We start from the raw sequence: 27,929 nt of genomic DNA, 5'->3' as shown, positions 1-27,929 counted from the left end.
TTTACACGCAACTGGGCACGAAATTATCTAGTTGCAACTAAAACACTACGTCTCCCAGAACAGGAGATTTTTATTGTTTGCTAGTGCTGCTCAACAGTGGTCGCCATGTCTGCACGCAGGCAATTAGAACAAGGTTACTATGGAAGGGAACAACCTGCAACAGCAACCGCCCATCAACAGTCTCATTAATTGCATATACATTTAACTCATGTGAATTTTTAAAAAGAGGATAAATAACTGGGGGAAACTACACAAGCACATCTGAAATCTTGCCTTTGGGCAGTTGTAAGGCCACAAATGCTGAAGAAAGTTGCTTTGTTCCATGTCAACCCCAGAAAATCAAATTCATATTTTAGAAGACATGAATAAAGAGCAGCACACCCGCACCAGTGATAGGGAGCAATTCTACCCCACAGCAGACAAAGATGTCAACAAGCCTTCATGTATAACAAAGGTATGACATGGCTTTAGACCTGAGGAATACTTTGAAACATTACAACCTGAAACCTCATCAAATTAAGCTATGAAGCAATAACATGTAATTGATCACTTGCAAGATCCGAATATTAATTATAAACCACAGAAGCTTAAACACACAAGTGAGGGTTAGCAGGAGTTTTTAACAGTAGCCTGGATGATGATTACGGACTCCGCTGCCATTGCTGGGCTCCTGAACTTGGCCCATGGTTGATCTGTGCATCGTCTCAATCATATCCACGTTTTGCTCTTGAAAGCTGGACATCTGGAAGTCCCCTCCTAGGTAATCCACATTCTGCATCACCTTGGACTGGTCAGTAGGACCATCCTTCCCTGGTCTGTACTTTGCCCCCAGAACGCGGTCTGTGGAAGCAGCAGCCTGCACTCCCTGGTAAGCCACTGGGAGTTCCTGAGGGCCGGATCTATTGTTGCCCCACGGTGACTGCATGTAGTGGCCATTATTGTAGGGGATAGAACCCACTGCGCAGTTAACCGGTGACGAAGGCGGTGGCTTCTCTACAGGGTGTTTTAGAGGAAAAGACTGAGCAGCACTGGGTAGCTTATGGGAGTAACTGAGGTTTCTAGAGGGGAAACTGCACTCGGTCGGAGGCTCCATCCTGGGGTTCTTGCAAGGATGAGCCCCCTCAGGGGGCTGCTGCATATGGGCCATTTGATGCTGAGCCCACGAGCGCTGTTGCTGCTGCAGCTGCTGTAGTTGCTGTAAATGTTGCTGCTGCTGCTGCAGCTGATGCTGCTGTTTCTGCAGGTGGTGAAGTTGTTGTTGCTGCAGTTGTACCTTCTCAGGGTCCGTGTGAAAGGCAGGTAGACAGTTATTAGAAGCTGTACTGGGCTGTGAATGAAGAGCAGCACTGGAGGTCTGAGCAGTAGCTTTGTCTGAAGGCCCCACCATGAGGCAGCTGGGCACAGAGCTCAGAGCTGGGTAGTGGGATGACACTCTTGAGCTGGCATTAATAAGCAGGTTGCGACTGATGGGACTCGGGTTTGCAATCTGCCCTTCACAGACAGAGGTGTTGCCCATGCCAGCCCGTGCCTGGCACAGTTGGTTTATTTGGAGCACAATGCTGCTTAGGTCACTGGACCGATTCTGATGCAGACTGGCCGCCATGGACAGTGGGATGGTGGAGGTAGATACAGTTACATTTGGTGGGGCATCTGCGTCAGGCGGCTTCCGGGGCCCGTATGGCCCAGGTGGGGGCTGCTGGAGGCTGGTAGTCATGCTAGGAGGGCCTGCAGCCCCAGCCTGCGTGCCAAGAAGCCCCTGGGTGTGCTGCAGACTCTGGAGCTGAGCGCCATCAGACGTGCGGCGCAGATCCTGAGTAACTCCCTGTTGTGTTAGTAAAGCTTGTGAAGGAGCTGTCTGATGCTGTAGTGTTTGCAGATGAGAGAGATGCTGTTGGGGCTGGCTCTGTGGCTGCTGTAGAGCCTGGGTGTGGGGCAAACTCTGCTGCCTCTGTAGTCCTTGTGAAAAGCTCTGCTGCAGAGACTGCACATGAGCCATGTTCCTTTGCTGTAATGCCCGTGGCAGAGGCATAGCTTGAGGCTGCTGTAAAGTCATTGGGCGTGCCATGCTTTGCTGCGGCTGCTGCTGTAGTGCCTGTGGGTGAACCATGCCTTGTTTTTGTGCAGCCTGGGTTACAGGCTGAGACGGGCCCTCTAGGTGAGGCACAGGCTGTGAGAGATTTAAAGTGCTTTGAGTAGTGTACGGTCCACTGTGAGAGTTCATGACGGCTCTCTGAAGCTGCCGGGCACGGCTGCCGTCTGATTCTTTGATAACACCTTTGGCAGGCACACGGAGGACAGCCAGCAGGCCCCCACTGGAGCTGACCTGAGAGGGGTAGGGACTGTGCCTCTGGCCAGATGAGGATGTGTCAAGCCCGTTGACTGTGCGTCGAATGTGCTTCCTTTGAGGTACTTTGACGCTGTTAGGGAAGATCTGGATGGTCAAAGGGTTGTTGGCAACTTTCTTAGCATAGGCATCCAACTCTGCTGGGGTCGGGTAGCTGGCAGATCTCATCTTCTGTGTAGTTTCCCCTGCAATGTTTATCAACTCAGGTATATTATGAGAATTAACAGCAAATCATATTATATTGTACATACTTATTTTGTATGTCTGTCTTTTTTGTTTATCTATGCAAATCTAAAACCCATATAAAAGCACAAGTTGTGGAGACAGCACTTACATTTTTGAAGTCCAGTGTTCATCTGCGTATGGGAGAGAAGTCTGACAGTAGGGTCACCTGATGCTGGCAGACAGGCCAGCATGTCACTGTAGCTCTAATGCAGCATGGGAAACCTTCTCCTCACCATACTAGGAAGAAGCAGAACACTTGTGTTAGTGTGAAATAGATGTGCCATCATCCATTGTCACATCCAGTACAGTTAGTACAGCTCTGCGAGAGCTCACCATGCGCAGAGCACATTGCTGAGATGATGACAGAAAAAAACTTTTCTTTTTTTTGTCCTCTCCCAAAACAGCACAATGACAGGTTCCAAACCGATATCGGTCCAGACGCTCAAACAGAGAAAACAGGCCTCTGTGCTCTGAACATAATTGTGTTACGAAATGCTACATGCAAATCACTAAGCATCCGTTTGTTCTGAATACTTGAACTGCCTTGTGTGAATAAAGCATTATTACCAGATTGCATCACAAGAACAAGTCAACTTTAAGCATTTCAACAGATTGAGGCAGAAATCAAGAACTGCCTGTAAATCTGTGATGACAAATCACAAATCAAAATGATGCAACACTGAACATAAGGAAACCAAATGAATGGTGAGACTGAGTTCCTATGTGAATTCACATTGTTTCATTTCATTCCAAGGGGAAAACCCAACTCAATAAGAATAGAGCAAATGGTTCAGATGTGTCTGTTGCAGTCTCCTTCAGTGCAATGTGACATATTTAGAAATAGGTAAATGAGTAGTAATCTTCACTCAATATGGCTGTGCTGTATTATTTTACAGGTTGGGACTGTGGGATTGTGCATCAGTCATAAACAACTTAGCTTCCTGTTCTGTTAATTCATAATATCACAAGCTTTTACATCATGGTGCTGACAACATATCACCTAGATAAAAAAGAAGAAAACACGCAAATGATTAAATATAAAGATTAAAAAGCATGAGTTATTTTCCTAAACTATTAAAATAGTGCAGCTTTTGGTCAATAATTTAAGCATAATTTCACTGCAACTGCATTAAAGCAAATGCATTATAGTAGCTGCTGATTACCATAGAATCACAAATACTCACATCAATGAAAATACAAACGTTAGAGGGCAATTTAATGCTTACAGCTGCCACGAATTTTCTCATTTTGAAGATGTTGACGGGATCACTGATATTACCAGCTGATGATTCATCCGTTGTTCACTTCTACGCCTGAAAACCTGAAGCTGCCCTGTCACAGTGAGAGCTAACTACCCAGCCACACTGTTAAACAGAAAGAAATCTGCATCCGTGCAGCTTCTTGTGTTCGTCGCATAACGTGGCCTTTTCGCTGCGGAGTTCTGAGCCTTCATTAACCTTTGTCACAGTTTCCAGTCATATACTTACGTTGTTAGTGAGCTCGATAACTTGCAGTCACCCTGTAGCTAAGTAACGTTAGCCATCTGTCTAGCAATCCATCCCTAATCCTGCTGCACTTTAAACGGCTCGTCACTGCCACTCTCACGGACTAAAGGTCTGGTATGGGACTGGCTCCTAACGTGGAGCCAGTCCCATACCGGGAGCGACGTCGGTTAAAGCGTTAGCCGGAGTCGGCTTCACAATAAATAAGGAGCTTCTTTGTGCTTATTGTGACCAGGCCAGCTGCTCGCTAAACTTCAGCTTCTCATTGACCGAACACAGCGACGCCGCCGTAGGAAAGACGGGGAATACTTACGCCTCAGGAAACTACGAGTAAGGAAACTTCATTTTGTGGAGATAGACCGTAGATTTAATATTAATAACGAACAGACCATCCCCAGTATATTGACTCTCCGTGCTGCTGTCTGGCTACGGCAGCAACATTTTTGGCGCATGCGCGAAGTAAAAGGACCCTCGCTGCGCGTTTAGGCGGCATAGGCTACCGCCTGTCCAATATTCCCCTTATTCCGTGGCGTAATGGGACCAAGCGGCCTGAAGGCTCCGCTCCGCTTAAAGATGGTCGTAGAAACTCAGCTAGTCTCCAGCGATCCACAGTGGCCCGTGCTTTCGTGGGGTGAAGGACGCAAATAGGTGTTTTTATAGGCATCGCCATCGTTATCACAGTGAATGCTGTCTACAGCAACAGATTCGAATCCTTATCACATTGAACGCTGCAAAGCATTCACTGTATTAATATTCGAATCTTTATTATTATTATTATTATTATTATTATTATTATTATTATTCCGTACGTTTTTCTGCACCAAATAGCAAAATATCTAGCTTTTTAAGGACAAGGTGGCTTCCATTTCATTTTTTAATATCTTTCATATTTTTCAAGCTATTAAGCTTTTTTCATCATAATTTCTCCATTGAAAAATATGGAAAACAATTTTCAAATACTCTTCGGCTTTGTCTTCTTTAAGCTTTAACTACTTCAGTATACTCTAAGCTACAGACAGTGTTTAAACTTTAAAACAGTCTTCAGCTATTCAACTATTACTCTTCCGTTCTTTAATAGTTGTTGATTTATAGCAGTTTAAATATAGGGTAAAATCTCAGCTTTTCTTTTACTGTGTATTGTGTGATGAGAGTGTGTGATGTCACAGCTAGAGTGCGACGGCTTATTTTGTTAAGACAGAACTTCTGTCTTTAACTCGTCACTACAGACTGGTTAAGCCCTCAGACCTGTACTTTAGTGTTTAGCTGCCTCAAAGTCCAGGGAGTTCCAGAAGTCCTCCCATAGACTCTAATACATTTGGCTGAAACGCAGATGTACAACATTTTGAAATCGTGACTGTGGCCACGGTTTTTAGTCTTCAAATATAAAACTCATACCAGTTGCTCATTAAAGGCTTGATATTCAAAAATTCTTTTGAGTTATTTTTGTGATAGGTATTGTGGTTTTGCTATAAGAAGCCTGTTTAGCAGGGGTGCAACTCTGCTTTCACAGAGCAGAATTAACCTGATATTCTGATTTTCCACCTTTCGTCTGACAACGGCGCAGCTGCAGCTTTGACTGACAGGTCAAACTCCTGATGCATATTTTTGCAATATTTCTCTTTTCAACTGGTTTATTCCATCCATCCATCTTCCAAGCCGTTTATTCCCTAATGCGGAGTCACGAGGGTGGAGCCTAACCCAGCTGGCTATGGGCGAGAGGCAGGGTACACCCTGGACGGGTCGCCAGTCCAGGGTTGCAGGGCAACACAGAGACAGACAACCATTCACACACACACTCACACCTACGGAGAGAGAGTCCAATCAACCTAATGCACATCTTTGGACTGTGGGACTGTGGGAGGAAGCCGGAGAACCCGGAGAAAACAAATTACCCACGCAAACTCCACACAGAAAGGCACCAGGGCTGCCTCCGAACCCAGAACCTTCTCAATGTGAGGCGACGGTGCTACCCACCGCACCACCTGACTAGTTATTAGACTAATATACTGTTTAGCAATGGCTTCCACCATATCCTTTTAAAAAAAGCACCAATTCAGATCTTTAGCTAAAATTAGCAATATTTCTGCTTTCAACTACTTTATTATGAATAGTTAATAAGACTGTTTTACTACAGTTCTTAAATTTCAGCAAAATCTGTTTCAACTTTCCTGAATTTGAAATTCAACTGCTTCAGCTTCTTCTGCAAACATTCAGCTCTGTTTAAACAACTCATTCTCTTCAAATACATTCATCTGTGCTTTACATGCTTCAGCTATTTTCAGCTGTCTTAAATATTTCAGCTACTTTCAGCAATTCAAATCCTGGAATACATTCAGCATGGCAGCATTCACTGTGTTTTTCCTAAGAAAATGCTTTATCTTGCTATTGTTGTTGTTCATATTTTCTTTGCATAAAGCTTTTGCTGGAAGATGATAGAACATAAATATTTTTATTTGTCAGTCAGACCTCTGAAGTCTCACTTTAATTATCTGTAATTGAATAATTATTTGAATTAATTGAAGTCACAGAGTCCAGGTAGAACATTACCACTATAAGGACAGACTGATGTCAATAATCAAACACGAAGACACTAATAAAGAAACAAATAAACAAAGAGATGCAGAGGGCCAATAACAGAATGACCAAAACTACAAAGAAAACAGAAATCAATCCAAAATAATGGAAAGTGTGTGTTTTTCAGTTTAAAAGACTATTAGTGAGCTCAGCCTCTGGCTTGTAGTAAAAAAAGTGAGAACGTGCTGTTTACTACAAATGCAATATATTTGTACTAAAACATGTTCATCTTTTGAACCAAGATTGAAAAGCTGAATGCCAAAAAATGCTCAAATAAATAAATGATGGCGTTTTAAATTTATTGGAATGATATCTAGTTAGGAGTCAACAGACAGATGACATGCAGCAAAAGCATATAGGAGCTCATGGCCTTTGGAGACAGTGTATGAACTGTAAATAACATTAGGAGTCATGTAATAAATCACATTTCACATCAAAAACCAGAAACAAGACAAATTAGAACTTACTTTCTACACCCCAAATGTGATGTTATTTATATTTGATAAATAAATCAATAGTCACAGTATTTGTCTAGTTTGCTGGCAGACTCACTGTCAGCAGAGAATTGTTAAAATGGTTAACAACAGTAGTAACAGTCTGTAAATCCTGTGTAAACTGGTATTGTTTTCTTGTTTTGGTTTACGGGTGAATGCAACAGAGACGAGAGAGGAGCAGGCTTTGGCTACTGAAAGTTTACCCCCATTAAATGTGGAGTTGGATGAAATACCACAGGATCCTCACTGATGCAAGTGGAAACCCATCAGTGCGTAAACGAAGCATTAGATCCTGTGTAGAGCTGCACTAGAGCCTCAAAACAAAGCACTACAAACAGCAAAATCACTTTTTTTCTAGGTAAGTTACTCTGATAAAACATCACTTAGTCTATAGTAACAGTAATTAACATATGAGTAAATGTGAAGCAGAAAAAGTGAGTGGTGCACACACCCGATCAAACAGGGCTTAGCATCTGGTATTTTTACTATGATATTAAACATGACTGTGATGAGCTCTGCAGTGTAATATTTCTCCTGATGCAGTAAAAACACAAACCTTTAACATTTTTGGCATTACAGTATGTGATCAATACCAAAGCAAACTATACTAATTATACCTCACCAACTTTTCTCTCTGCACATAAATAATAATAATATTCTGCCTGATATGAACAGTTTCAAGGATCAGCAAAGCTCCTACCGAGGAGCAGACAAACCATAAACACAGCAAAGGGGCTTCATTTAGGATTGTGAGCACCTTGGTTAAATCTTAAAAATTAAGCAAAACAATCTGATTAACATCTGATAGTTAAAAATTACATGTACAATATAGGTAGGTTCCACAGTTACCAAGAGAAAAATTCAATTATCTAGGGAATGTGTTTAACAGTAAAGATGGAGGTAGAGAAATCAATAAACACACATTGTCTGAAATAAACACCAAAGAACAGACAGCAGCTGTCAGGTCAACTATCAGCAGTGTTCTGCTCAAATGGGACAAAATACAGCACACCATCTTCCAAACATAAATAAATTAAAACAATCTTTGAATGAGCAGCAGTGCATGCAGATTTTCTGGTCCTGTATAAAGTAAGGCACCAGAGGTTTCCAAAATTCACTTGGTATACAGTATATACATGAACAAACAACAGACGTCTTCAAGTGTATTAAAGGCAGTCTATGAGAGTGCATACAACAGATACTGGAGTCACTTGGAGTCTTCAGTCTTCAGGCTTGAGCAGTGGTCATCTTTTGCAGCAGCGGGATCTGTCAAAAGGACCACACTTGATTCAAGAAGGCACTGGAGCTCAGGGCTGGAGGTTTCCATTCCTGCCTTCCCGTCTGTCTGTCTGTCTGTCTGTCTGTCTGTCTGTCTGTCTGTCTGTCTGTCTGTCTGTCTTCCTGCCTGCCCACCTACCTGCTTGCCTGTCTGTCTGCCTGTCTTCCTGCCTGCCCGCCCGCCTACCTGCTTGCCTGTCTGTCTGTCTACCCGCCTACCTGCTTGCCTGTCTGTCTGTCTGCCTGCTTGCCTGTCTGTCTGTCTGTCTGCCCGCCTACCTGCTTGCCTGTCTGTCTGCCCGCCTACCTGCTTGCCTGTCTGCCCGCCTACTTGCTTGCCTGTCTGTCTGTCTGCTTGCCTGTCTGTCTGTCTGCCTTCCTACCTGCTTGCCTGTCTGTCTGCCTGCCTGTCTGTCTGTCTGCCCGCCTACCTGCTTGCCTGTCTGTCTGTCTGTCTGCCTGCCTACCTGCTTGCCTGTCTGTCTGTCCGCCTACCTGCTTGCCTGTCTGTCTGTCTGCCTGCTTGCCTGCCTGTCTGTCTGCCTGCCTGCCTGCCTGTCTGTCTGTTTTTTGCCTGCCTGCCTGTCCGTCTGTCTGTCTGTCTGCCCGCCAACCTGCTCGTCTGTCTGTCTGTCTTTCTGCCCGGCGCCTACCTGCTTGTCTGTCTGCCTGCCTGCCTGTCTGTCTGATCCACTAAGAGAAGCATATTTACCTTGGACAGGTCCACTCCTGTCAGTGCATTGACAGACACAGGAAGTTCAGCCAGCAGCCGGTTCACCTCACCCGTCACGCGGCTGCCTTCCCCAGTCAGGATGACAATCTCGTTGGTCTTGGCTAAAGGTGCCGCCACTTTAGAAGCAATCTGCCATGATACAGTCAAGGAGGCAAATTACTTAAACTTTGGATATTAAAATAATCACTGATGGCATCAGCCCTGTCCAGAGATGTTACCTTTGGCAGTGCCTCCAGGACCAGAGCTGTCTTGGCCGCCTCACCATACTGCTGGTACGCCTCCGCCTTCAGTCTCATCTTCTCCGCCTCCGCCTTGCCCACTGCTTCGATGGAGCTGGCCTCTGCCTCACCGATCTTCTTGATCTTCTCTGCCTCAGCCTGGGCTATTAGCACCGTCTTCATCCTGATTGGGGGGTAGTTAAAATAACTGGGTCTGATCATCATCATCATAGGTTTCCCCCAAATGACTACTGTGGATCCATTTTCTAATGGTATTTGAAACCAGCTGCCCATGTCTTCTAACTGTGATCAAACACTATTTCCTCTGCTACACACATCCTGACTTCTGCCTGGCAGTACCGGCTACAACCACTGCTCTCACTCACTTGTGACCCTCTGCCAGCTGCTGCATTTTGTAGGCTTCAGCCTCTGCAGGCCTCTTGACGGTGGCGATGAGCTCCTTATCTGTGCGGTCAATCTCTTTCTCTTCAATGGTGATCTCTTTCTTCCTTTGCACCACTTCAATCTCAATCTCTTCCAGACGGATCTTCTGCTGCTCCTTGGCAGCCTGCAGCTCGTACGCCAGCTGGGCCTCTGCTTTCTGAAGAATGATTCAATAGCAGGTGTCATTCTCAGTCTGTTGGCCAGTTAAACTTTGATCACAGCTGCAGCTTGGTTCTGAGAGTCTCCAAAACAATATATGACTGTGGGACCATGGGAGTGATCACCCAAGCCTAACAAGTCCATTATATTATTATTATTATTATTATTATTATTATTATTATTATTATTATTATTATTATTATTATTATTATTATCCATCCATCCATCTTCCAAGACGCTTATTCCCATATGCGGGGGTCACGGGGTGCTGGAGCCTAACCCAGCTGGCTATGGGCGAGAGGCAGGGTACACCCTGGACGGGTCGCCAGTCCATCACAGGCCAACACAGAGACAGACAACAATTCACACACACACTCACACCTACGGGCAATGGAGAGAGTCCAATCAACCTAATGCACGTCTTTGGACTGTGGGAGGAAGCCGGAGAACCCAGAGAGAACCCACGCAAACACGGGGAGAACGTGCAAACTTCACACAGAAAGGCACCAGAACCTTCTTGCTGTGAGGCGACCATCGTGCCGCCCTATTATTATTATTATTATTATTATTATTATTATTATTATTATTATTATTATTATTATTATTATTATTGCATCTTCCACTACTGCAAATGAAAAGCCCAGGTGTCCACCTTAGTGTTGATTTCCTGGTTGAAAGCAGCTTTCTGTAGCTCCAGTTCTCGTTTGGAGTCGGCCATCTTGGTGTCAGCCTGGAATTTGACATCCATCATCTCCTTTTTACATTCTGCTTCCTGATAGATGAGGGAAAGTTACAGAAATGATCGTCTGTTTGTTGTACACAACAGAATGCCCTTCCCAGATGTTCCCATTGGTTTGAACTTTACCCGTATCCCAGCATCCCTTTCTGCTTCAGCCACCCCGATCTCTGCATCCCTCTGAACCGCTGCAGTCTGGGTCTTTCCCAGAGAGCTCAGGTAATCCAGTTTATCGTAGACATCCTGTAAACACAAACAGGTCCACCTATGATCTGCTGAAGTAAATTTAAAAGGTCAATTGAGCCCAATGCAAAACCTATAGAATATGAATGTATTACAAACTTGATGAACATTGACATGAAGACTATGATTTCCAGATGCATTAACTGTAACACTTACTGTTAGAAACAGCAGTTAGAGAGAAGCAAATACAGACAAACATAGGAGACACATGTGGCCAAGGCCTGTACTAATGTGCACTATGGTTCCTACACCAAAGAAAACATCAACGGCACTAATTGAGGCAAAGTGCTGACGTCAGTATCAGTTCAACAGTGTCCTGCCATGAAGTACTGAGCACTGGGCGCTACCTCTGAACAGCACAAGCCTCAAAACCCAAGCAAAGGACATTTCATTTCCTTGCTAAACATGAACTGATATGATATCATAGCAGCTCCTTCTACTTTGTTCGCTGCTACATTGTTATGTTATCTCTGCCATCACGTTGAATCGACTGTAGGTAAGACGAGGACATGATCCACACTGAATGATTCATACTTCCAGGCAATCAGGTCTCATGTGTGACACCTACCAAACCTGAATTCAACCCACCTTAATGGTAAAGCTGAGAATCTCTATGCCCATCCTGCCCACATCAGGAGCTGCTACCTCCCTTACCAGTTTAGCAAACTGGTCCCGGTCCTGGTAGATCTGCTCTACAGTCAAGGTACCTACAAAAGAGACAGGCCTTGAATTCCAAATGTCAAAATAAACTTCAGACTTTTTGAGTTGTCGCTTATTTCATGTCCATACCCAGGATGGAGCGCAGGTGTCCCTCTAAAGTCTGCAGAACCACAGCTTTGATTTCCGTCACTGATTTACCCAAAAACTGTTCACAAGCCACTGCCAGTAAATCAGGCTCTGTCATGACTTTGACCTGAGGATGACACATCATGCTGTCACATCAGCAGTAACAGACAAAGACGTTCTTGGCTTTGTGACATTTAATTGCTGCTAATAACAGTAGCTGGGAGATGCTGAACTATAAACCATTCGTTAGATTCATTCAAATTCTGATCTAAAGATTTAACAATTCAGCATTTAAAATATGTCCTGTCTTCTTTTGAACCACTCAAAGATTCTGATAAACAACCACTGGGTATCACTAGTACAAGTGCTGTGAACTAAGGGACTCACCTGAGCCACACCAGTGACAGTGATGGCTACGCCCTCTGCTGTTTCCACATCCTCACATCTGGGCTGCAGAGTCATGATCTCCAGAGTAATCCTGCAGCAAGGAACACGTGTTGTTTAGACCAACTTGTGCCAGTGAGCAAAGTAGAGCAGAGTAGTAGAGTATGCGGGCGTTGCTACAGCCAAGTTCAGGGTGTAAACCTAGAGCAATACTCAGAAAACCATCTAAGACCTTTGCTTTAATAATGTGGGCATGTACAGAAAGAGATGTATTATTCATACTGAATTTTAAAACCTCAATAATGTGACTTAATTGCTGAACAGCGATGTGGAACATAAGAAAAAACTGTCCTAACAGAGATAAAGCAGCCAAGGGTTTGTCAAGTTCTCAAGCACGCTGATGTGTGTTCATCTGTAATAGGAGACAGAATAAAGCACAGCAGCCGGTTCACTTCACCTCATGGAACTGGCTTCACTTTGGAGAATCAAAAGAGCAAAAGCCTGTTCCAGCTGTGGTGATTTAAGTTTAGGAACAGTGGTGTTTTTAATATAAGCTGCTTGTTTTGAATGAACAGAACATTCTGATAAAGACAATATGAAACAGTTTGTACTATTTTGTCACCTTTGTGTGTCTGAGATGAGCCACCAAGCCCAGGCCCATCCTCCCACCACGTAGGTCTTCTCATCAGGGCCACAACAAGTACCTGAGGGGAAAACTACTTTTAAAACCTTTTTTCACCAGGGAGTGTAGTGTGAGGCTTTATCGTGGACATGTTATATGTGACTACAAAAATGTGTTTAGCCCGTTTGTTGTCTTTAGTTGCCCTAATTGGTCTGAGGAATATGACATAAACCTACGTTGGGTAAAAATTAGAATATACGAATAAACAACAGGACAATTTACTTTATTATTTATTAGAAAACGCTTATTAGAAACGCTAAATGTCATCACAAGCATCGTACGTGCTTCTTAACTGTGGTCAGTTTCAATCAGTTAAACGAGGGTGTTCGGTGCGTCTCCGTTAACGAACCAAAGCGGTTCATTCACAGGAAATCAAGTCATCATCAAATCAGCCATAGCACTGCATGCTAATCACGTTTCCGTTAACTACGGCTGAACCGAAGCTAAACCGAGCGCAGGCGCTGCTGCTGTAAATAACGGGTCGGCTGTAGCACCGGGAGACGGCGGCCCGTTATCCCACCGCACATAATGCCATATTACCGTCAACGAAGACGAGCACCTACCGGACACAACCAGAGCTTCGTTGGGCCCAACGGTCAAACAGTTCCCCATGATGGTGACGATTCTTATTATGCTATTGCTATTAACACTATTATTAATATGTTTGATGTACAAGCAGAAGCTTCACACCCCGAGCGTCGACAACAACAGCCCCCGCCCCACCTAACGACACCGGAGTGACGTAACGTGTCAAGAGCAGAGAGCGAGCGACCGAGCACGCGCCCGTGATAGGCCGGAGGGACCTAAGATACAATCAAATTAAAATAAAACGAAGGGCGTTTTTGTTCAGACGCTCTGTTTGTTTAGTGACCTCCCTGGCATTATTCGTTGTTATGCGCAATTGAAAAACTGTTAGAAGAGTAGTAAAAATAATCGTTTAAAACGAAGAAACAAGACGGAAGAGGCCTCGTTGAAAGCACCTATAAAACATTGTCACATTATCATATACGATAACGAGAGTTTCATTAATTTAACTCCACAGCGTAAAGGTAATGTGAATTTACCACTGTGTTGATTAAGCCTCTATCTGATAATATTTAGGAGCTTTACCGCCATTCGGTGGTAACTTTGTGGAATTGCAGCATAACCAGAACTTCCGGCGGTACCTTCAAAATACGAGAAGGCGGTGATCAAAGTTATTACGTCTGAGGTTTAAATGTCCGTTATGTTCACTGGGCGAAAAGGACGGAGCCCTTAAAATACCTGCAACGGTTCGGACAAGCTATTAAAAATGTCTGTAAATGTATTCACAGCTGGTGTTTCGGTTCGCCCAAAGCCAAGATCAACCCGAATAAATGTTCTCATGAGGTCTGAGTAAAAAAGATGTTTTGTTATTTTTGAAGTTTAAAGTTTTGCGTCAGCCTCTAAAACAGAAAATGCAATGAATAAATTTGTCTCCTCTAGCAGCTAGATGCAACTAATGCAGAACGATTAATGTATAACAGTGTCCTGAAGTTAACAAATTAGGCAACAAATGTGTGTGTCCCAGTGTGTTTTTATCTTCATCTGAAAGCTGGTACCACACACACATGCAGCCTTATTTTGTTTGTTTTGTTTGTTGTTTGTTTGTATCACTTTGTATGGTTTACTGTCTGCGTGTATTGATATGTTACAGGCACTCTTCAGAAAATCCAAAAAGAGACCACACAACCCCTGATGGGTCTGACTACACAGAGCCTTCATCTCTTGACAGGTCAGAGGAGGAGCAGAACTGGCGATCGCGGAGCCTAAATAACGGATGTACATCAGAAAGATAAGAAAACATTTTTGAACGTGTACACAGATTATTGTTAGTATTGATATTTTCCCTCTTTATAGGAGACACCAGGGCTCGCTCCTCTGAAGAGGCAGGGGAGGACGCTAATTCTAGCCATCACAAAAGCAGGAGATCACAAACACAACATTTCCACTTGTTCCACGAGCAGATTTAATCAAGCAGAAGTGAGGGATCAAATAGTTCAATAAAAGTCCTTAAACCCGAGTTGAGTTAAGGGCTGGTGACTTATTCCCACCTTTTCCCATTAGCTCAGCTTCACCTGATGACTCGTCTGTGTAATAGTCTAGAGTTGGGTAAAGCTTTCTATGTGTGTGGACCTGTTACACACAGAGCCTCTAATCGTCACAGTGAATAATACAAATGCTACACTCAGCACATTTCACATTGTTATAGGAGGAAGCATACAAACCAATAAATACAGGTGTTTAAAACAGACGTTCACATTTTAGTGCTACTCTTCTTGCCCTTCTCTTGCTCTCCATCCTCAGTGGTGATGCTCACTGCCACGTCCTGGTTGGTGGCCTCGTCGTACATGGCTGTGGGATTGTCGTAGGCTTCGTTGCAGCCTGAGGAGGAAGAGGAGGCGTGCTCGCTTTGTCGCGTGGGTGTTGGCACCATGTTGAAAGTGATGAAGCCAATGAGGATGACAGCCAGCGACACCAGGTAGAGTCCAGAGAACTAAGGTGAGGCAAAGAGTAAATATGTTGATGACCAGAACTATTTAAAACATTTCAGAAGTTCATTGCAAACAGCTGTTGAGATGGGATTTGTCTTTTCTCTTGGTTTAACATTCATTGTAACAACCCTGAGATTTGGGAGACACCCAGCTGTGTAAAGCACATGCTGTTTCTAACATCCAGCAGGTCGAGACCCAGAGAGGAGGAGGCCGGCGGGGGGTGCACTGAGCACCTGCTTTGGATGTTATCAGCCATAACGAATGGGCTGATCAGAATTTATCAGCGCATTTGTACGGGCCAGTAGGGGCCTGCTCTGCCTACTCGCGAACAGCTAACAGTTAGCTAAGTTGCTATGTTACCGCTACCAGCAGGTAGGTGGGCACCTACCGGCCCATCCGTATGGGCTGATAACCACTGATAATGACCATTTAATGGTGTGATAACTGCACTGAGCCTCTACTCAACGAGGTATTAGCAGTGTACGTTGGCTTGGTGCTTCCACTCACATTGTACTGGAAGAGAAAGATCCCACAGAAGAGGCTGAACAGGTCAGCGGTGAGCATGGACAGGTTGACCGAGGCGGCGCTGCTCACTTTGACGACCAGGGGCATGATGCTGTACAGAGCGTACATGCACAGCGCGTAGCCAGAGAACAGCAGCCCTGAGAGGAGACACGCCATCAACAACCACGCGCAGCAAAGACAAAATGTTCCAGAGCAGCTGAAATACTCACCCACTTGCCAACTCCACTGAACAGAAGCCACTTCATGACGCTCCAGGACAACCCTAAATACAGCAGATGCCTCGTTATGGTGGTGTTTAACGAGGTGCAGTCAGGCCTCCACAATACACTTACATCTGTATGGCGCTGATGACTGTGCCAAACAGGCCGACCATGCCCAGGAACTCCTCCCTGCTCAGGTTCTTCACGGTGTACTCCTGACACACATTGGACACGGCGTACAGGGAGGCGCTGAACAGCACCAGGCCGTCACCTAGCAGGAGGTTGGAGGCTGAGAGAGACAAGCGGCGTCATTATTGAATCAAACGGTTCCTGACATTTGGACTATTAATGAACCCTGAACATTTTCAGGTCACTGTAAACACACGGCCAGAGGCTTTAATCTTTGACCTTACAAACACCGACAGAAGTGAAGTGATGTCTTACTGGAGCCCTGGTCTCGTCCAGCCAGCAGGTCGGCCCCCACCATGGCCCCCACACCCAGCAGACAGATGCAGACGGCAGCATAGTGGACTGGCCTGTAGCGCGTCTTCAGAATCCACCAGGACAAGATGATCAGGACCGGGATGACAAAAGAGTCCAGGAGCTAGGAACAGGAACGGGTTTGGTTAAGTTCAAATGTATGTCAGATGAGTTGGCCTGAATAGTTCAGAAAATTAAACGGAGGACATTACTGAGCCCCTGAGCTGCAGTCACCTGTATACTGGTCAGAGTGGTGTACTGGTAAGCCTTCACCACAGCGTAGTTGGCTTCCACGTCCACCAGTCCCAGCAGAAGGTACCGCCACCATCGCTGCCTCAGAATCTGCAAAAGATTTGTATCCCCTGTGTTTTAAAGGGGGACAGCCCTGAAGGTTTTCCACATGGTTTTAAATCTTCTCACTACACATGTAAACACGTTTGCTGGGAAGCCTACCTGCTCTGCACAGCAGCGAAGTGGTGTAGCTGGCACACAGTAGGGCGTAGTTCATGAAGCTCTGCAGCATGGGCGCCTCCACGTGGAAGTCTGAGGCCAGGTACTGGGAGGTGATGGCCGTCCCACAGACGAGGCCGGCCAGGCCCTGACCCATGGCCAGCGTCTTGGCGAGCTGCCTGAGACGGACAACGGGAGCTTTAAAGGGACGCCTGCGCTGAGTCGGTCCAGCAGCCACGGGTGGCTGTGCTTTAGAGACGCTTCTATTGCTCTATGTCCACATCTACACATCCTGAGCACTTTTAGGGCTTTTTGAAAATGTCTCAGACCCAGCAGAAAATCTGCATTAATCATTAAAAAAACATTAGTGAAGCTTCATGACTGATAATCACAAGTCATCACTGGATACAGACCAACGTTCCTCTCTGTCCACTCACCAGGTAAAAACTTCACTGGCTTTGAATTTTTTGATCTTCATCATGAGGCCAGTTCTTCTGGAGCCACAGCTCAAGTCCTTGGGTCCTTCTTCCTGCTCCTTAGGAGCCATGTGGCGCACGGTGATGGAGGAATCCTTTCTGAGGCGGCTCAAGCTCTTAACTCCTTGGCCATCAGGAAGCTGAATAATTAACAGACTGTGAGGGCAAAGATCAGCAGTGAACTGAAGGTGCTGAAGACAACAGCACTAAAAGATAAAAACTAATGATGAAACATTTGTAAATACAACGCTGATAAGCTTCTCTCTTGTTTTCACTGTTACCTCATCACATGATAATATTTTGTAATGAAGGAAACAGAAATAACTAAATAAATACATCAGCTCCAGTTTAAAGAGGCTTTTTATTTTATGCTTCTAACATAATACAACAAAAGATTAAATCAACTGGACCACTTAATAATTAACTGTCTCACTTTCAGGAGACCCGAGTGCCTCAGGTTTCCTACTCTGCAATTGTTTTAATCACTTAGAATAACAAATTTGAATGTGCCTGAATTCTATCCATCCACTCATCGTCTACCGGCTGGTCCCTGTAGGGGTCGTGGGGGGTGCTGGAGTCTATCCCAACGACCTTAGCGCAAGAGTTCTCCCTGCACAGGTCGCCAGTCCATGGCATTGTGCCTGAATTGAGTTGTGGAATTTCAGAGACGGTTGAATATTTCAGGTAAATACAAATGTGAGTTTGACACTGTAGCAGAATAACTTCTACCATTCAATAGTTCTAGAGTTAAAGATTACTTTTACACTCAACCCTGCCTGAAATTAGAAAAGTGACCCTAATGTTGAGCCACAAAGTATCAGTTTGTAAACATCGTGGATTTATGCAACAAACAAAGAGTCAAATAATAATGGCAAGTGGAGACATGATCTCATTGTTGTAGTGATGATTTCATGTGACAGACTCGCCCACCATCTCACCTAGAGTCTGTCTCTATCACTGACTCCATCACACTCATGACTCTGTCATCCAAAACAAACATAACATCAAGGATAAGAAGGATATAAAGAGCTTTATTGTTTCTGGGGAAGCTCACTGGTGAAACCAGAAACTCATTCTGTGTATCATTCTATGAATAGAAACGAAAAACATTTCCAGTATATTAACATAAATAAGTTGATTACTTACTAATTTGAGTGTAGTTTTTTTTCAACACTGAAGGTAAAAATGAACCGTTTTAACTCTGATGTGCACCTTTAATGATTCATGTCTATCTATGTGCTGTTATGTTACTTCATTGATCTATTTATTTTCAGCTGCTGGTTGAGCAGCTCACACACAGAAATATACAGAACCGTATACCGTATATATAAAGATAAGATACATAAAGATTAATGGTCTGTTTATTTATACCTGTTGTATTGACACAACTTCTTGACAGCTTGAAGTGTGTTATCAATACGGTTAAGCTTCAGTTTTTATCTATTTTCAGTAAAGTCCAATAGAAGCAGTTTGAGACCGAGTCAGCTGTGGCGTGATTCTCGCGAGATTCTGCGAGGTGATAAGTTGAAGAAACATGGCGGCGTCTAATTTGTTAAAGGTAAGAAGCACTTCAATATCTGCTGTTTTCTACGTTTCCGTGCGTATTTACACCATCCGCGTTGACGTGTCTCCACTTTTAGTACTTATGTGTCATTCCTAGATGTGATTTTACACACATGGGTACAAATAGTATACATATGTGGACAAAAACGAAGTTACAGTTGCCGCTGTCGTTGAAATCCGGTGTTGTGTCGGGGTCTGTTTTCCTAATGCACTTAATTGACCTGCCTCCAACAGAACCGGTCCTCAAACCGAACCTCCACCACTGCTCTCAACTGGTGTTTTGACATATGTCGGTAACGTGTGCCAGTAACCAAAACGAAGCCGTATGAAGCCCTTAACCCAACCCAGGAGAATCCGGGTTCTTCGGTACCGGGTCCACGGGTTGGAGGAGAATATAAACTCTGACACCAGACACATTTCTCAACGGAGCTCTCCGTTGTGGCTAACTGTTGCTAATCTGCTAGCTGGTCTTTTGTAATGATCAACCAGTCTGTGTCCACAAGGCCCGAACCCAGGCACCAGTATTAAAGCCTGGACCATCAGGTGCGTTCTAGAAATACAACGAACTACTAGTCACAAAAACAGATGCAGCTTTGACAGGGGACCCCCGTCCTGACCCTTGGCCCTGGTTCGTTCTTGCTCTGGGAGCTCCACAGATCTTCAGGTCCAAACACTGACCTGTAGTTGTTCCTGCTGTTCATCCAAGGGCAAAACACCTCTGGGTGTTTCCTTGATATTGAACCTAAAATAGGCTGTTACTTTGGAACATATCAACCTGACAAACTCAAATGAAACTCTGTTTACTACAACTGTAACCTTATTACAGGCCTGTGTAAAGCCTATGGAGTCATTCAGGTTCCTGGGCTCCGTCGTGTCTCAGGACCTAAAGCGGGTCCCACATTGACTCCATCGCATGGAATAATGACTCGGTTTTCCACAACAGTGATCAAGTCTGTTCTGTGGTCATCAATAATGGTCTGGTTTGGCTCAGCCACAAAATTGGACCTATCACATCAAGATCACTTCAGGGCATTGAAACCAAGGACTTAAGAATAAGAAAAAACCTTTAATAGTCCCGCAGTGGGGAAATTACCTCTCACAACAGCAGTACAGATGAGCAAGAATACAGGTACAGAACAGTTTGTGTTGGCACAGTACAAAGCAGTACAGTACAGTTAGTGTGAGTATGAGGTCATTGCAGGGTTATTGCACAGTAATGGGTATAAGATTTGTACCGGTAACAATATACATGATTGTTCACAGATTTACACAAATATTGTGCATATTTATGCCTTCCAGGCATAAATCTAGTTAATCTTAAACAGCTAACTGCTCCACCAATTTCTGTCAAACTGTACTAGCCCTCATGCACATTTGAATGCTCAGTCTGTTTTACAATCAAGTATTAAATTAATCTCCTTAATTTAGAATTATACCTTAAACCCCCCACAACTAGTGGTGGTTCCACAGATAAATATGTGTATATAAGTAGACAGTGATTTAGAGTCATTTATTAGAGATACTGTATCTCTGTGACCAGTGGATTAGCGGGGTACTCATTAGTTCTAATTAGCAAGATACTGGGGCTCCTAGTGTGTGTCCTTGACTTCCATTTAAATTGGAACTGTAAATGTCAGTCCTTCTGCTGCTAATCAAGATAAGAGTGGTGTTTGGAGGGAGATGGGTAGACAACAAGCCAGCACCAGGGACAGTACACGGAACCTGTGCCCCGGGGAGGCACAGCTTCCTAAAAGCTAAAAATTCAGTTGAGTTTATTAAATTCATCTATACATTATATCCCCACATGAATGAAATAGTGTTTATAAAGCTTGTTCCTTGATATGACTGAATATCCATTCAGTTAGTAAAACAATTATTATAGTCTCCAAAATTGATGTTTTGACATTTTGAAGTGACACATATAAAATGTTTTTATTAAATAGTTTTTCAGGTTTTAAAGTAGTCTGTCACTGTAGGTACAGTATATGTGTCGCCTTCATTTTCTTCCCATAACTCTCTGCCAGAACAAGGGGTCCCTGCAGTTTGAGGACAAGTGGGATCTGATGAGACCCATCGTTCTCAAGCTACTCAGACAGGAGGCCGTCACCAAACAACAGTGGTTCGACTTGTTCTCGTAAGGGATGCTCTGGCCCTTTTTCAGTCCACCTCATTTTAGAATGTGGTCCGCTGTAGCTACTTTTGAGCCTAAGCACAACAGTCTGCTGCAGTTTTCATTAGCAGATTTTCAGCACTACCTGAAAGTTGAAAATTATTTCAGCAACCACTGACTAAAGTCTCTGGGATTTTTCCTCCTTTTATCCAGATTTGGAGCTTTTTTCAGTGGTGCAGATTGTGGTATTAGGTAAATGAGTGTTCTCTGAAAACATGTGGGGTAATAAAGTGAAAGGAGGAAGGAGAGGAGCAGCATAGAGTAGATCTTAAAAGTTAAAAAGGAGCTTGGTGCTTCAGAGCACACTTCTGTGCGTACTGTAAGGAGTGAAGGCAGTGAAGGTGTTTCTGTGACGCTGATCTACAATCGCGTTTCGTTTTTATCCTGCTCCCCAGAGTCTTGGTGCTTTAGCTCAGTGAGCTTCTGCTTTAATTACGTTTCTACAAAATGTTGCAGTAGCTGCTGAAATGCATTTGTTGCTTGGCAACACAGGCTTTTAAAATTTCTGTTGGGAGGCACCAGAAGCTCCCAGCTCCTTGATGTTCTTGGCAGCAAAGCCTGCATGGACAGATGTGCATGGACATGTATTAATGGTTTTGTTTGTTACCCAGAGACGTCCATGCTGTGTGTTTATGGGATGATAAAGGACCAGCCAAGATCCATCAAGCCCTCAAAGAAGACATCCTAGATTTTATCAAACAAGCACAGGCTGTAAGTGAGCATTAGTGGGTTTAATGCTTCTGGTATCAGTTCCAGACCAAGTTTATATGATGCTGATCTCACATCACGCCTTTAACGCGAAGTATGTAACAGTCGTATCTGGCCTGAAGGTGATGCTGTCAGACTGTTATAGGGCTTTAGTAGGACAGAATGAAAGCAGCAGATTCTTCTTCTTATTTTTTGGGATGAGATGATACATTTGTAAAACCGAATTCTGCATTAAGATCTGAACTTTTCAGTCAAATTAGATGGAGGAAGACAGTTTAATGGCTCGTACTTGGAAATACTTAAATAACTGTCTCTGTGATCACAAGGGGTAGTTAAAGGTTTCAGCAGTTCATTTGCATCCTTTGCTCCCAGCGGGTGCTGAGCCATCAGGATGACACAGCACTGCTCAAAGCCTACATTGTGGAGTGGAGGAAGTTCTTCACCCAGTGTGACATTCTACCCAAACCTTTCTGTCAGCTGGAGATCACGCTGATGGGCAAACAGGGTAGCAACAAGAAATCCAACGTGGAGGACAGCATCGTTCGCAAGGTGAGAGGGTCAGAGGAACAGCTGGAAGTGAGGAAGGGAATCATCTGGGTTTGCTCAAACTAATTTTGTAATACAGAATATTGAGCTTTGATTATGCAATGTTTTAAGTGGTTTAAGAAGATTTCTTAATTTCTTTCAGCTGATGCTGGACACATGGAATGAGTCAATCTTTTCCAATATTAAGAGCCGCCTGCAGGACAGCGCCATGAAACTGGTGCACGCTGAAAGGCTGGGGGAGGCCTTTGACTCCCAGCTCGTCATAGGAGTGCGAGAGTCATACGGTAAGACAGAAATAATATGACGACAAAACCTAGCAGCACCAACAGAAACATGATAGTTATTTCAAATTTGTCTCATTACGTCACATCAATCACAAGTTACACACCTGACATTTCAAATTTTAGTTTTGCAAATCCAAATTCAGGACCCGATTACAAGAACTTACTTCAACTTAAGCTCTAAAATAAATCCAACTGTGACGAACTGAAACCTAGGATGTCAATCACTCTGCCACCAGTGAACCTGTGTTCAAACCCAGAGGACAAGCTGCAGATCTACAGGGATAACTTTGAGAAAGCCTACCTGGACTCCACAGAGCGGTTCTACAGAACACAGGCGCCGTCCTACCTGCAACAGAACGGCGTCCAGAACTACATGAAATATGTGAGTCATTAGTAGCACAGAATGATTTAATGAAGGTTTCCTTCTGCATTACGTTTAAGAAGCTGCAGAAATTTCTTCCAATATTGGCAGAAACACAGACTAAGCAACTGAACTCTGAAGCTGTTGGTGCTGTTTTATCTGCAGGCAGACGCAAAGCTGAGGGAAGAAGAGAAGAGAGCCCTTCGATATTTGGAGACACGGCGTGAATGTAATTCTGTTCAGGCAGTATGTGACATCCTGGAAGATTTAATGCGTGTCCACAGTCAGGATCCGTGTTTTTAAGCAGCACCTTTCTCCTGAATCATTTCACAGAGCTTTGTTGTGACGTATCTAATCTCTGTTTCCTGTGTGTTCTGACAGCTTATGGAATGTTGTGTGAATGCTCTGGTGACCTCGTTCAAAGAGACCATACTGGCTGAATGTCCAGGGATGATCAAGCGCAATGAGACAGAGAGTAAGTCTGGCTTCATGTAGTGAACCCAGTTTGACATTCAGGACTCCTCTGATGGTTGATCAGTTCCTGCCTGTAGATCCTGGGGTGATTTTATGGAAAGTTTGTCAATCCTGTAGATACTCTACTTATTATAAACCCTTTGTTTCTTCCTCCCTGATTCACAACTAAAGTGGCCTCTTGGCATTTTCTGTAGGTGCTCATTCTACAGTTGTAGCAGCATTTTGGTGCCTCTACAGATGTTCAGTGTTCTGTTCTTCTCTCTGGTGCAGAGCTGCACCTGATGTTCTCCCTCATGGACAAGGTTCCCAGTGGGATCGAACCTATGCTTAAAGACCTTGAAGAACATATCATCAATGCTGGACTAGCAGACATGGTGGCTGCTGCTGAGACTATCACTTCTGTACGTCAACCTGCACTAACTTCTTCTCTTTCACTGCATTTTGAATGCAACCATGCTTTGATGTGTTGTTTGCAGAGGAAGTAGCTGGTTCAAGAGTTTAGCAAGCAGCCGAGGACAGAGTAAAGAACAATATTGTATTTATTATTGGAGAGTGCGTCTGTGTGTGTGTGCAGGACTCGGAGAAGTACGTGGAGCAGTTGTTGACGCTGTTCAATCGTTTCAGTAAACTGGTCAAAGAGGCTTTTCAGGATGACCCTCGTTTCCTCACAGCCAGAGACAAGGTCTGTGTCATGCTTATAGCACGTAGCTTTAATGCATTCTGCTGCTGAAGAAACCTCAGTCTTCACATAAAACGCTTCCTACAGGTCGTAGCAGACCACATGCTCTACTATCTACTGACAATTGGTTGTAAATGATTTCTGTCCCCTGGTGTCCAGGCCTACAAAGCTGTTGTCAACGATGCCACAATCTTCAAACTGGAGCTGCCTATGAAACAGAAAGGGTTGGTCTCAGTCGTGTCCTTGTGCAGCAGACGTGGATTCATCCAGTGTTAATCTGTTTAAACAGTGTATTTGTTATTGTGTGTTTCTATGTCTAATCAGTGTGGGGATGAAGACCCAGCCTGAGTCAAAGTGTCCTGAGCTGCTTGCAAATTACTGTGACATGCTGCTGAGGAAAACCCCTCTCAGCAAGAAACTCACCTCAGAAGAAATTGAGCTGAAGCTCAAGGAAGTGGTGAGCTTCAGTCCTGTTAGCTGGACTTCACTGAACAAGATCCGCTTGGCTTTAGCTGCTCAGCTCATCTTCTCTCGTTGCAGCTCCTGGTGTTGAAGTACGTCCAGAACAAAGATGTGTTCATGCGTTACCACAAAGCTCACCTGACAAGACGTCTCATTCTGGACATTTCAGCAGATAGCGAGATTGAAGAGAATATGGTGGAGTGGCTGAGGGTGAGTCACAGGAGGCTTTACTGTCGTTTAGGCCTAATGACCCAAAAAGGTTTGTACAGAAAGTCTTGCAGGAGATTTGTCCTTTTAGAAGTTGCTGCTCTACAAGACATCAAAGTGGTAAATATAACGTTTGAAATGAGTGAACGTGGTCAGCTCACTGTGTGTTGGCAGGAAGTCGGGATGCCCGCTGATTACGTCAACAAGTTGGCCAGAATGTTCCAGGACATCAAGGTCTCAGAGGACCTGAATCAGGTCTTCAAAGAGATGCATAAACACAACAAGCTGGCACTACCAGGTAACACCCCCCCCCCCCCCCCCCCCCTCGAATAATAAGGGTAATAAGATCACGACTTAGGCTATGGTACATCTCAAGGCAGTATTTCAGCTGGGTTCTCTGCTCTCCTCCAGCGGATAGTGTGAACATCAAGATCCTGAACGCTGGAGCTTGGTCGCGGAGCAGTGAAAAGGTTTTTGTCTCGTTGCCCACGGAGCTGGAAGACCTGATTCCTGAGGTGGAAGACTTCTACAAGAGGAATCACAGCGGTCGCAAACTACACTGGCATCACCTCATGTCCAACGGCATTGTGAGTGCGCCGAGGTTTCTTTCCTTACAGACCTTTTCGCTCTTACTTTTCCTTTTCTTGTCACTTCTGCTTGGTTTTCCTCTGCTCTGCTCAGATCACATTTAAAAACGAGGTGGGTCAGTACGACCTGGAGGTGACGACCTTCCAGCTGGCTGTGTTGTTCGCTTGGAACCAGAGACCCAGGGAGAGAATCAGCTTTGAGAACCTCAAACTGGCCACAGAGCTTCCAGATGCAGAGCTGCGCCGAACACTCTGGGTCAGACCACAGACACAGTTAAATGTTTGATTATGGACTGTGACATAGATCCTGGTGATGTTAGCGTTCCTATAACGGTCTGTCCTTTCGCAGTCTCTGGTTGCCTTCCCTAAGCTAAAGAGACAGGTACTGTCATACGAGCCTCCAGTTAGTTCTCCCAAAGACTTCACAGACAGCACGCTCTTCTACGTCAACCAGGAGTTCTCTCTCATGTATGTGACCTTGTTTATGGAAATGACTCTCATCATAAATGCTGAACATCGCATTAAAATTTGTTGTTGATATCTCCCGTTTTTTTTTTTTCTTGTTTCAGCAAAAACGCCAAAGTCCAGAAGCGAGGGAAGATCAATCTGATTGGTCGGCTCCAGCTGACCACAGAGCGCATGCGAGAGGAGGAGAACGAAGGAATCGTTCAGCTCAGGATACTCAGAACTCAGGTAAAACACGGCACTGCATAGTCTCTTTGATCGCACTTTGTTTCCAAAGTTCTGCACCTTGACCTGTTTTAATGGCAAACTAATTGCTTTCAGTCATGGGACTTGACTTGGGTTGTGGCGTGTGAAGCTTTTCTCTCTTACTTCTGATACTGTATAGTTGGCTGCATGTCCTTTTGAAACATGATGAACCAACAGCATGTCTGTAGCCAGTTCATAGAGTATGTCAAAGTTTGCTTTTACTCTCATTCAGGAGGCAATCATTCAAATCATGAAGATGAGGAAGAGGATTAGCAATGCCCAGCTGCAGACGGAGCTTGTGGAGATCCTGAAGAACATGTTTTTGCCTCAGAAGAAGATGATTAAGGAGCAGATTGAGTGGCTTATCGAACACAAGTACATCAAAAGGGATGAGGCAGACATCAACACCTTCATCTACATGGCCTAGGCAGCGTCCAGGGCTGTCCTTGTGCTGTTTTTTTACTCCTGTCTTGCGATCGGCGCTTTAAACACCTGCGAGAGGAAGACGAACAAGGAACAAAGGACAAAGGTTTGACGGAATGCAGCGAGGTGATACGTAGGGACAGTGGAAGAGGAGCCTGGCCAGCACACGTGTGGATATTTGTTTGTGCCTGTCAGATGCCAGTGTGTTACGAGTGTCAGTGGGCTGTGTGTGTCTCTGCTGCCCTCTAATGCCGCATCAGACAAGTGGGACAACAGTGTGCTCTGTCTGCGTCAGCGTAGGACAGAAAAATAGTGACATACTAAATGAAATACTTCCTGCCTTACCCTCATCAGCAATGGACCAGAGCAAAAGAGGGAAAGCAGGGGACACGTGTACCAAGGTGACATCAATTTTTGCTTTCACCTGCCATAGCTGCCGTTCTAGTGGCGGCCATTTGCTTCCCTCTTGTTCTCCGTTGTTCTGATTTTACAGAGGGAATGTGAAAAGCTGCTGAAGACAAGGAGACACGGATGGAGTGACTGTTTCAAACTACCGAGGAGTATTTGTGCCAAAATGCGAGTGTGTGTGCGTGTTTGGGCTGTGGAAGCATGGTGTGTGTCTAGTCATTCAGATGTGTGTGTATGTGCACTTTCAACAGCATGCTGCTCTATGATTTATTTTTTCCGTCCAGCAGAGGATCAGTTATACTTTGTTGGAAAATGAAGATCAGCAACCAGTTAAATGCTGATTCTTCTGAATGGCGAAGTTGATCAGGATATTGGTGAAGACCTTGTGACCTGTTCTTGGACAATTATCATACTGCAAACTATTTATTTGGTGTGTTAAAACCTTTGCTCTGAACAATGTGCGAATAAATATTAAAAGAATCCATGAAGAGAGACTTAAAATGTGACTTGTACTTTTTGTAGTAAAATTGTTGCAGAAAGCTGAAGCTCCTGAAGTTTACCTCGGGTCACATATAAAGAGCCTCAGGAAAACAAGTCAAATGCTTTCATTAATGGGTAGAATGAATGAGCTGCTGGGTTCATAGTGGTGTTTTTTCAACCTTCACATCTCTCAGTCCGACCACTGACTGGTCCACAGACATGGAGCAGAGACACGATAAGTGTTCACCAAAGTTCTAAATTATTTTATATTTACGATAAATACCAGCTATTCGACCGTTTTGATCTTTACAATGTATCTAAAAAGGTCACAGAAACGGGCGGATGCTCACACCTGAACAGCACGTCCAGATATCGATGCACAGGATGGAGCAGAGTTGCACCGGGCCAGTGTCTGATGCT

General features: G+C 44.4%; 4 protein-coding genes and 1 long non-coding RNA gene across 9 annotated transcripts; 2 read left to right on the top strand and 3 right to left on the bottom strand.

Annotated features, from left to right (window-relative positions):
* Positions 1-38: 38 nt before the first annotated feature.
* LOC114867767 (protein FAM222B-like) lies at positions 39-4,562 on the bottom strand. Its single transcript, XM_029170748.3, has 3 exons — positions 4,385-4,562; positions 2,679-2,806; positions 39-2,529 (listed from the first exon to the last, which is right to left on the bottom strand). The coding sequence occupies exons 2-3, from the start codon at positions 2,758-2,760 to the stop codon at positions 620-622; spliced, it is 1,992 nt and encodes a 663-aa protein (XP_029026581.1). The 5' UTR covers positions 2,761-2,806; positions 4,385-4,562; the 3' UTR covers positions 39-619.
* A 2,361-nt stretch (positions 4,563-6,923) lies between these two features.
* Positions 6,924-13,560, bottom strand: LOC114867769 (flotillin-2). The gene is made up of 11 exons (XM_029170750.3): positions 13,366-13,560; positions 12,743-12,824; positions 12,124-12,214; positions 11,740-11,863; positions 11,539-11,657; positions 10,837-10,950; positions 10,624-10,743; positions 9,755-9,969; positions 9,369-9,552; positions 9,130-9,279; positions 6,924-8,405 (listed from the first exon to the last, which is right to left on the bottom strand). The coding sequence occupies exons 1-11, from the start codon at positions 13,412-13,414 to the stop codon at positions 8,367-8,369; spliced, it is 1,287 nt and encodes a 428-aa protein (XP_029026583.1). The 5' UTR covers positions 13,415-13,560; the 3' UTR covers positions 6,924-8,366.
* Positions 13,561-13,711: 151 nt separating this feature from the next.
* LOC129605018 (uncharacterized) lies at positions 13,712-14,822 on the top strand. 2 transcript variants are annotated; one of them, XR_008696477.1, is made up of 3 exons: positions 13,712-13,851; positions 14,478-14,602; positions 14,681-14,822. It is a non-coding gene; the product is annotated as an uncharacterized LOC129605018 (long non-coding RNA). The 2 variants fall into 2 exon arrangements; XR_008696478.1 differs by having other exon boundaries at positions 14,478-14,555; positions 14,681-14,810.
* Positions 14,823-15,077: 255 nt separating this feature from the next.
* LOC114867770 (solute carrier family 35 member F2-like) lies at positions 15,078-17,556 on the bottom strand. Of its 2 annotated transcripts, XM_029170752.3 has the most exons (8): positions 17,408-17,556; positions 16,974-17,149; positions 16,755-16,882; positions 16,485-16,644; positions 16,173-16,329; positions 16,050-16,102; positions 15,823-15,977; positions 15,078-15,317 (listed from the first exon to the last, which is right to left on the bottom strand). In XM_029170752.3, the coding sequence occupies exons 1-8, from the start codon at positions 17,515-17,517 to the stop codon at positions 15,078-15,080; spliced, it is 1,179 nt and encodes a 392-aa protein (XP_029026585.1). In that variant the 5' UTR covers positions 17,518-17,556. The 2 variants fall into 2 exon arrangements, with proteins under 2 accessions (XP_029026585.1, XP_055370042.1); XM_055514067.1 differs by having other exon boundaries at positions 15,823-16,102.
* Positions 15,184-27,523, top strand: LOC114867766 (cullin-5). 3 transcript variants are annotated; one of them, XM_029170746.3, is made up of 20 exons: positions 15,184-15,322; positions 18,897-19,004; positions 21,034-21,143; positions 21,791-21,890; positions 22,260-22,436; positions 22,576-22,717; positions 22,954-23,099; positions 23,244-23,324; positions 23,460-23,553; positions 23,823-23,953; positions 24,127-24,234; positions 24,391-24,455; positions 24,556-24,688; positions 24,772-24,903; positions 25,075-25,198; positions 25,312-25,487; positions 25,582-25,743; positions 25,837-25,955; positions 26,057-26,180; positions 26,431-27,523. In XM_029170746.3, exons 2-20 carry the CDS (start codon positions 18,981-18,983, stop codon positions 26,623-26,625), a joined length of 2,343 nt encoding a protein of 780 aa, XP_029026579.1. In that variant the 5' UTR covers positions 15,184-15,322; positions 18,897-18,980; the 3' UTR covers positions 26,626-27,523. The 3 variants fall into 3 exon arrangements, with proteins under 3 accessions (XP_029026579.1, XP_055370033.1, XP_055370034.1); XM_055514058.1 differs by having other exon boundaries at positions 24,772-25,198; XM_055514059.1 differs by lacking the exons at positions 15,184-15,322; positions 18,897-19,004; positions 21,791-21,890 and having other exon boundaries at positions 24,772-25,198.
* Positions 27,524-27,929: the final 406 nt, after the last annotated feature.

Source organism: Betta splendens, chromosome 13 (genome assembly GCF_900634795.4).
Source record: "Betta splendens chromosome 13, fBetSpl5.4, whole genome shotgun sequence".
NCBI lineage: Eukaryota > Metazoa > Chordata > Actinopteri > Anabantiformes > Osphronemidae > Betta > Betta splendens.
Note: the sequence above shows the minus strand (reverse complement) of the source record. Positions and strands in the feature narration are given on the sequence as shown.

What these genes read in the sequence shown, in the direction of transcription:
- LOC114867766 (XM_055514058.1), top strand. Translation starts at nt 18,981, where the DNA reads ATGGCGGCGTCTAATTTGTTAAAG. An exon ending in AGGAGTGCGAGAGTCATACG is followed by an intron (nt 22,718 to 22,953) that starts GTAAGACAGAAA and finishes CTCTGCCACCAG; the next exon opens with TGAACCTGTGTTCAAACCCA. An exon ending in CTGCTGAGACTATCACTTCT is followed by an intron (nt 23,954 to 24,126) that starts GTACGTCAACCT and finishes GTGTGTGTGCAG; the next exon opens with GACTCGGAGAAGTACGTGGA.
- LOC114867769 (XM_029170750.3), bottom strand. Translation starts at nt 13,414, where the DNA reads ATGGGGAACTGTTTGACCGTTGGGCCCAACGAAGCTCTGGTTGTGTCC. An exon ending in CGAAGCTCTGGTTGTGTCCG is followed by an intron (nt 12,825 to 13,365) that starts GTAGGTGCTCGT and finishes TTTTCCCCTCAG; the next exon opens with GTACTTGTTGTGGCCCTGAT. An exon ending in AAAGGGATGCTGGGATACGG is followed by an intron (nt 10,744 to 10,836) that starts GTAAAGTTCAAA and finishes CTCATCTATCAG; the next exon opens with GAAGCAGAATGTAAAAAGGA.
- LOC114867767 (XM_029170748.3), bottom strand. Translation starts at nt 2,760, where the DNA reads ATGCTGGCCTGTCTGCCAGCATCAGGTGACCCTACTGTCAGACTTCTC. An exon ending in GAACACTGGACTTCAAAAAT is followed by an intron (nt 2,530 to 2,678) that starts GTAAGTGCTGTC and finishes TAAACATTGCAG; the next exon opens with GGGAAACTACACAGAAGATG.
- LOC114867770 (XM_055514067.1), bottom strand. Translation starts at nt 17,517, where the DNA reads ATGGCTCCTAAGGAGCAGGAAGAAGGACCCAAGGACTTGAGCTGTGGC. An exon ending in CCACTCTGACCAGTATACAG is followed by an intron (nt 16,645 to 16,754) that starts GTGACTGCAGCT and finishes TCCTGTTCCTAG; the next exon opens with CTCCTGGACTCTTTTGTCAT. An exon ending in TGGACGAGACCAGGGCTCCA is followed by an intron (nt 16,330 to 16,484) that starts GTAAGACATCAC and finishes TGTCTCTCTCAG; the next exon opens with CCTCCAACCTCCTGCTAGGT.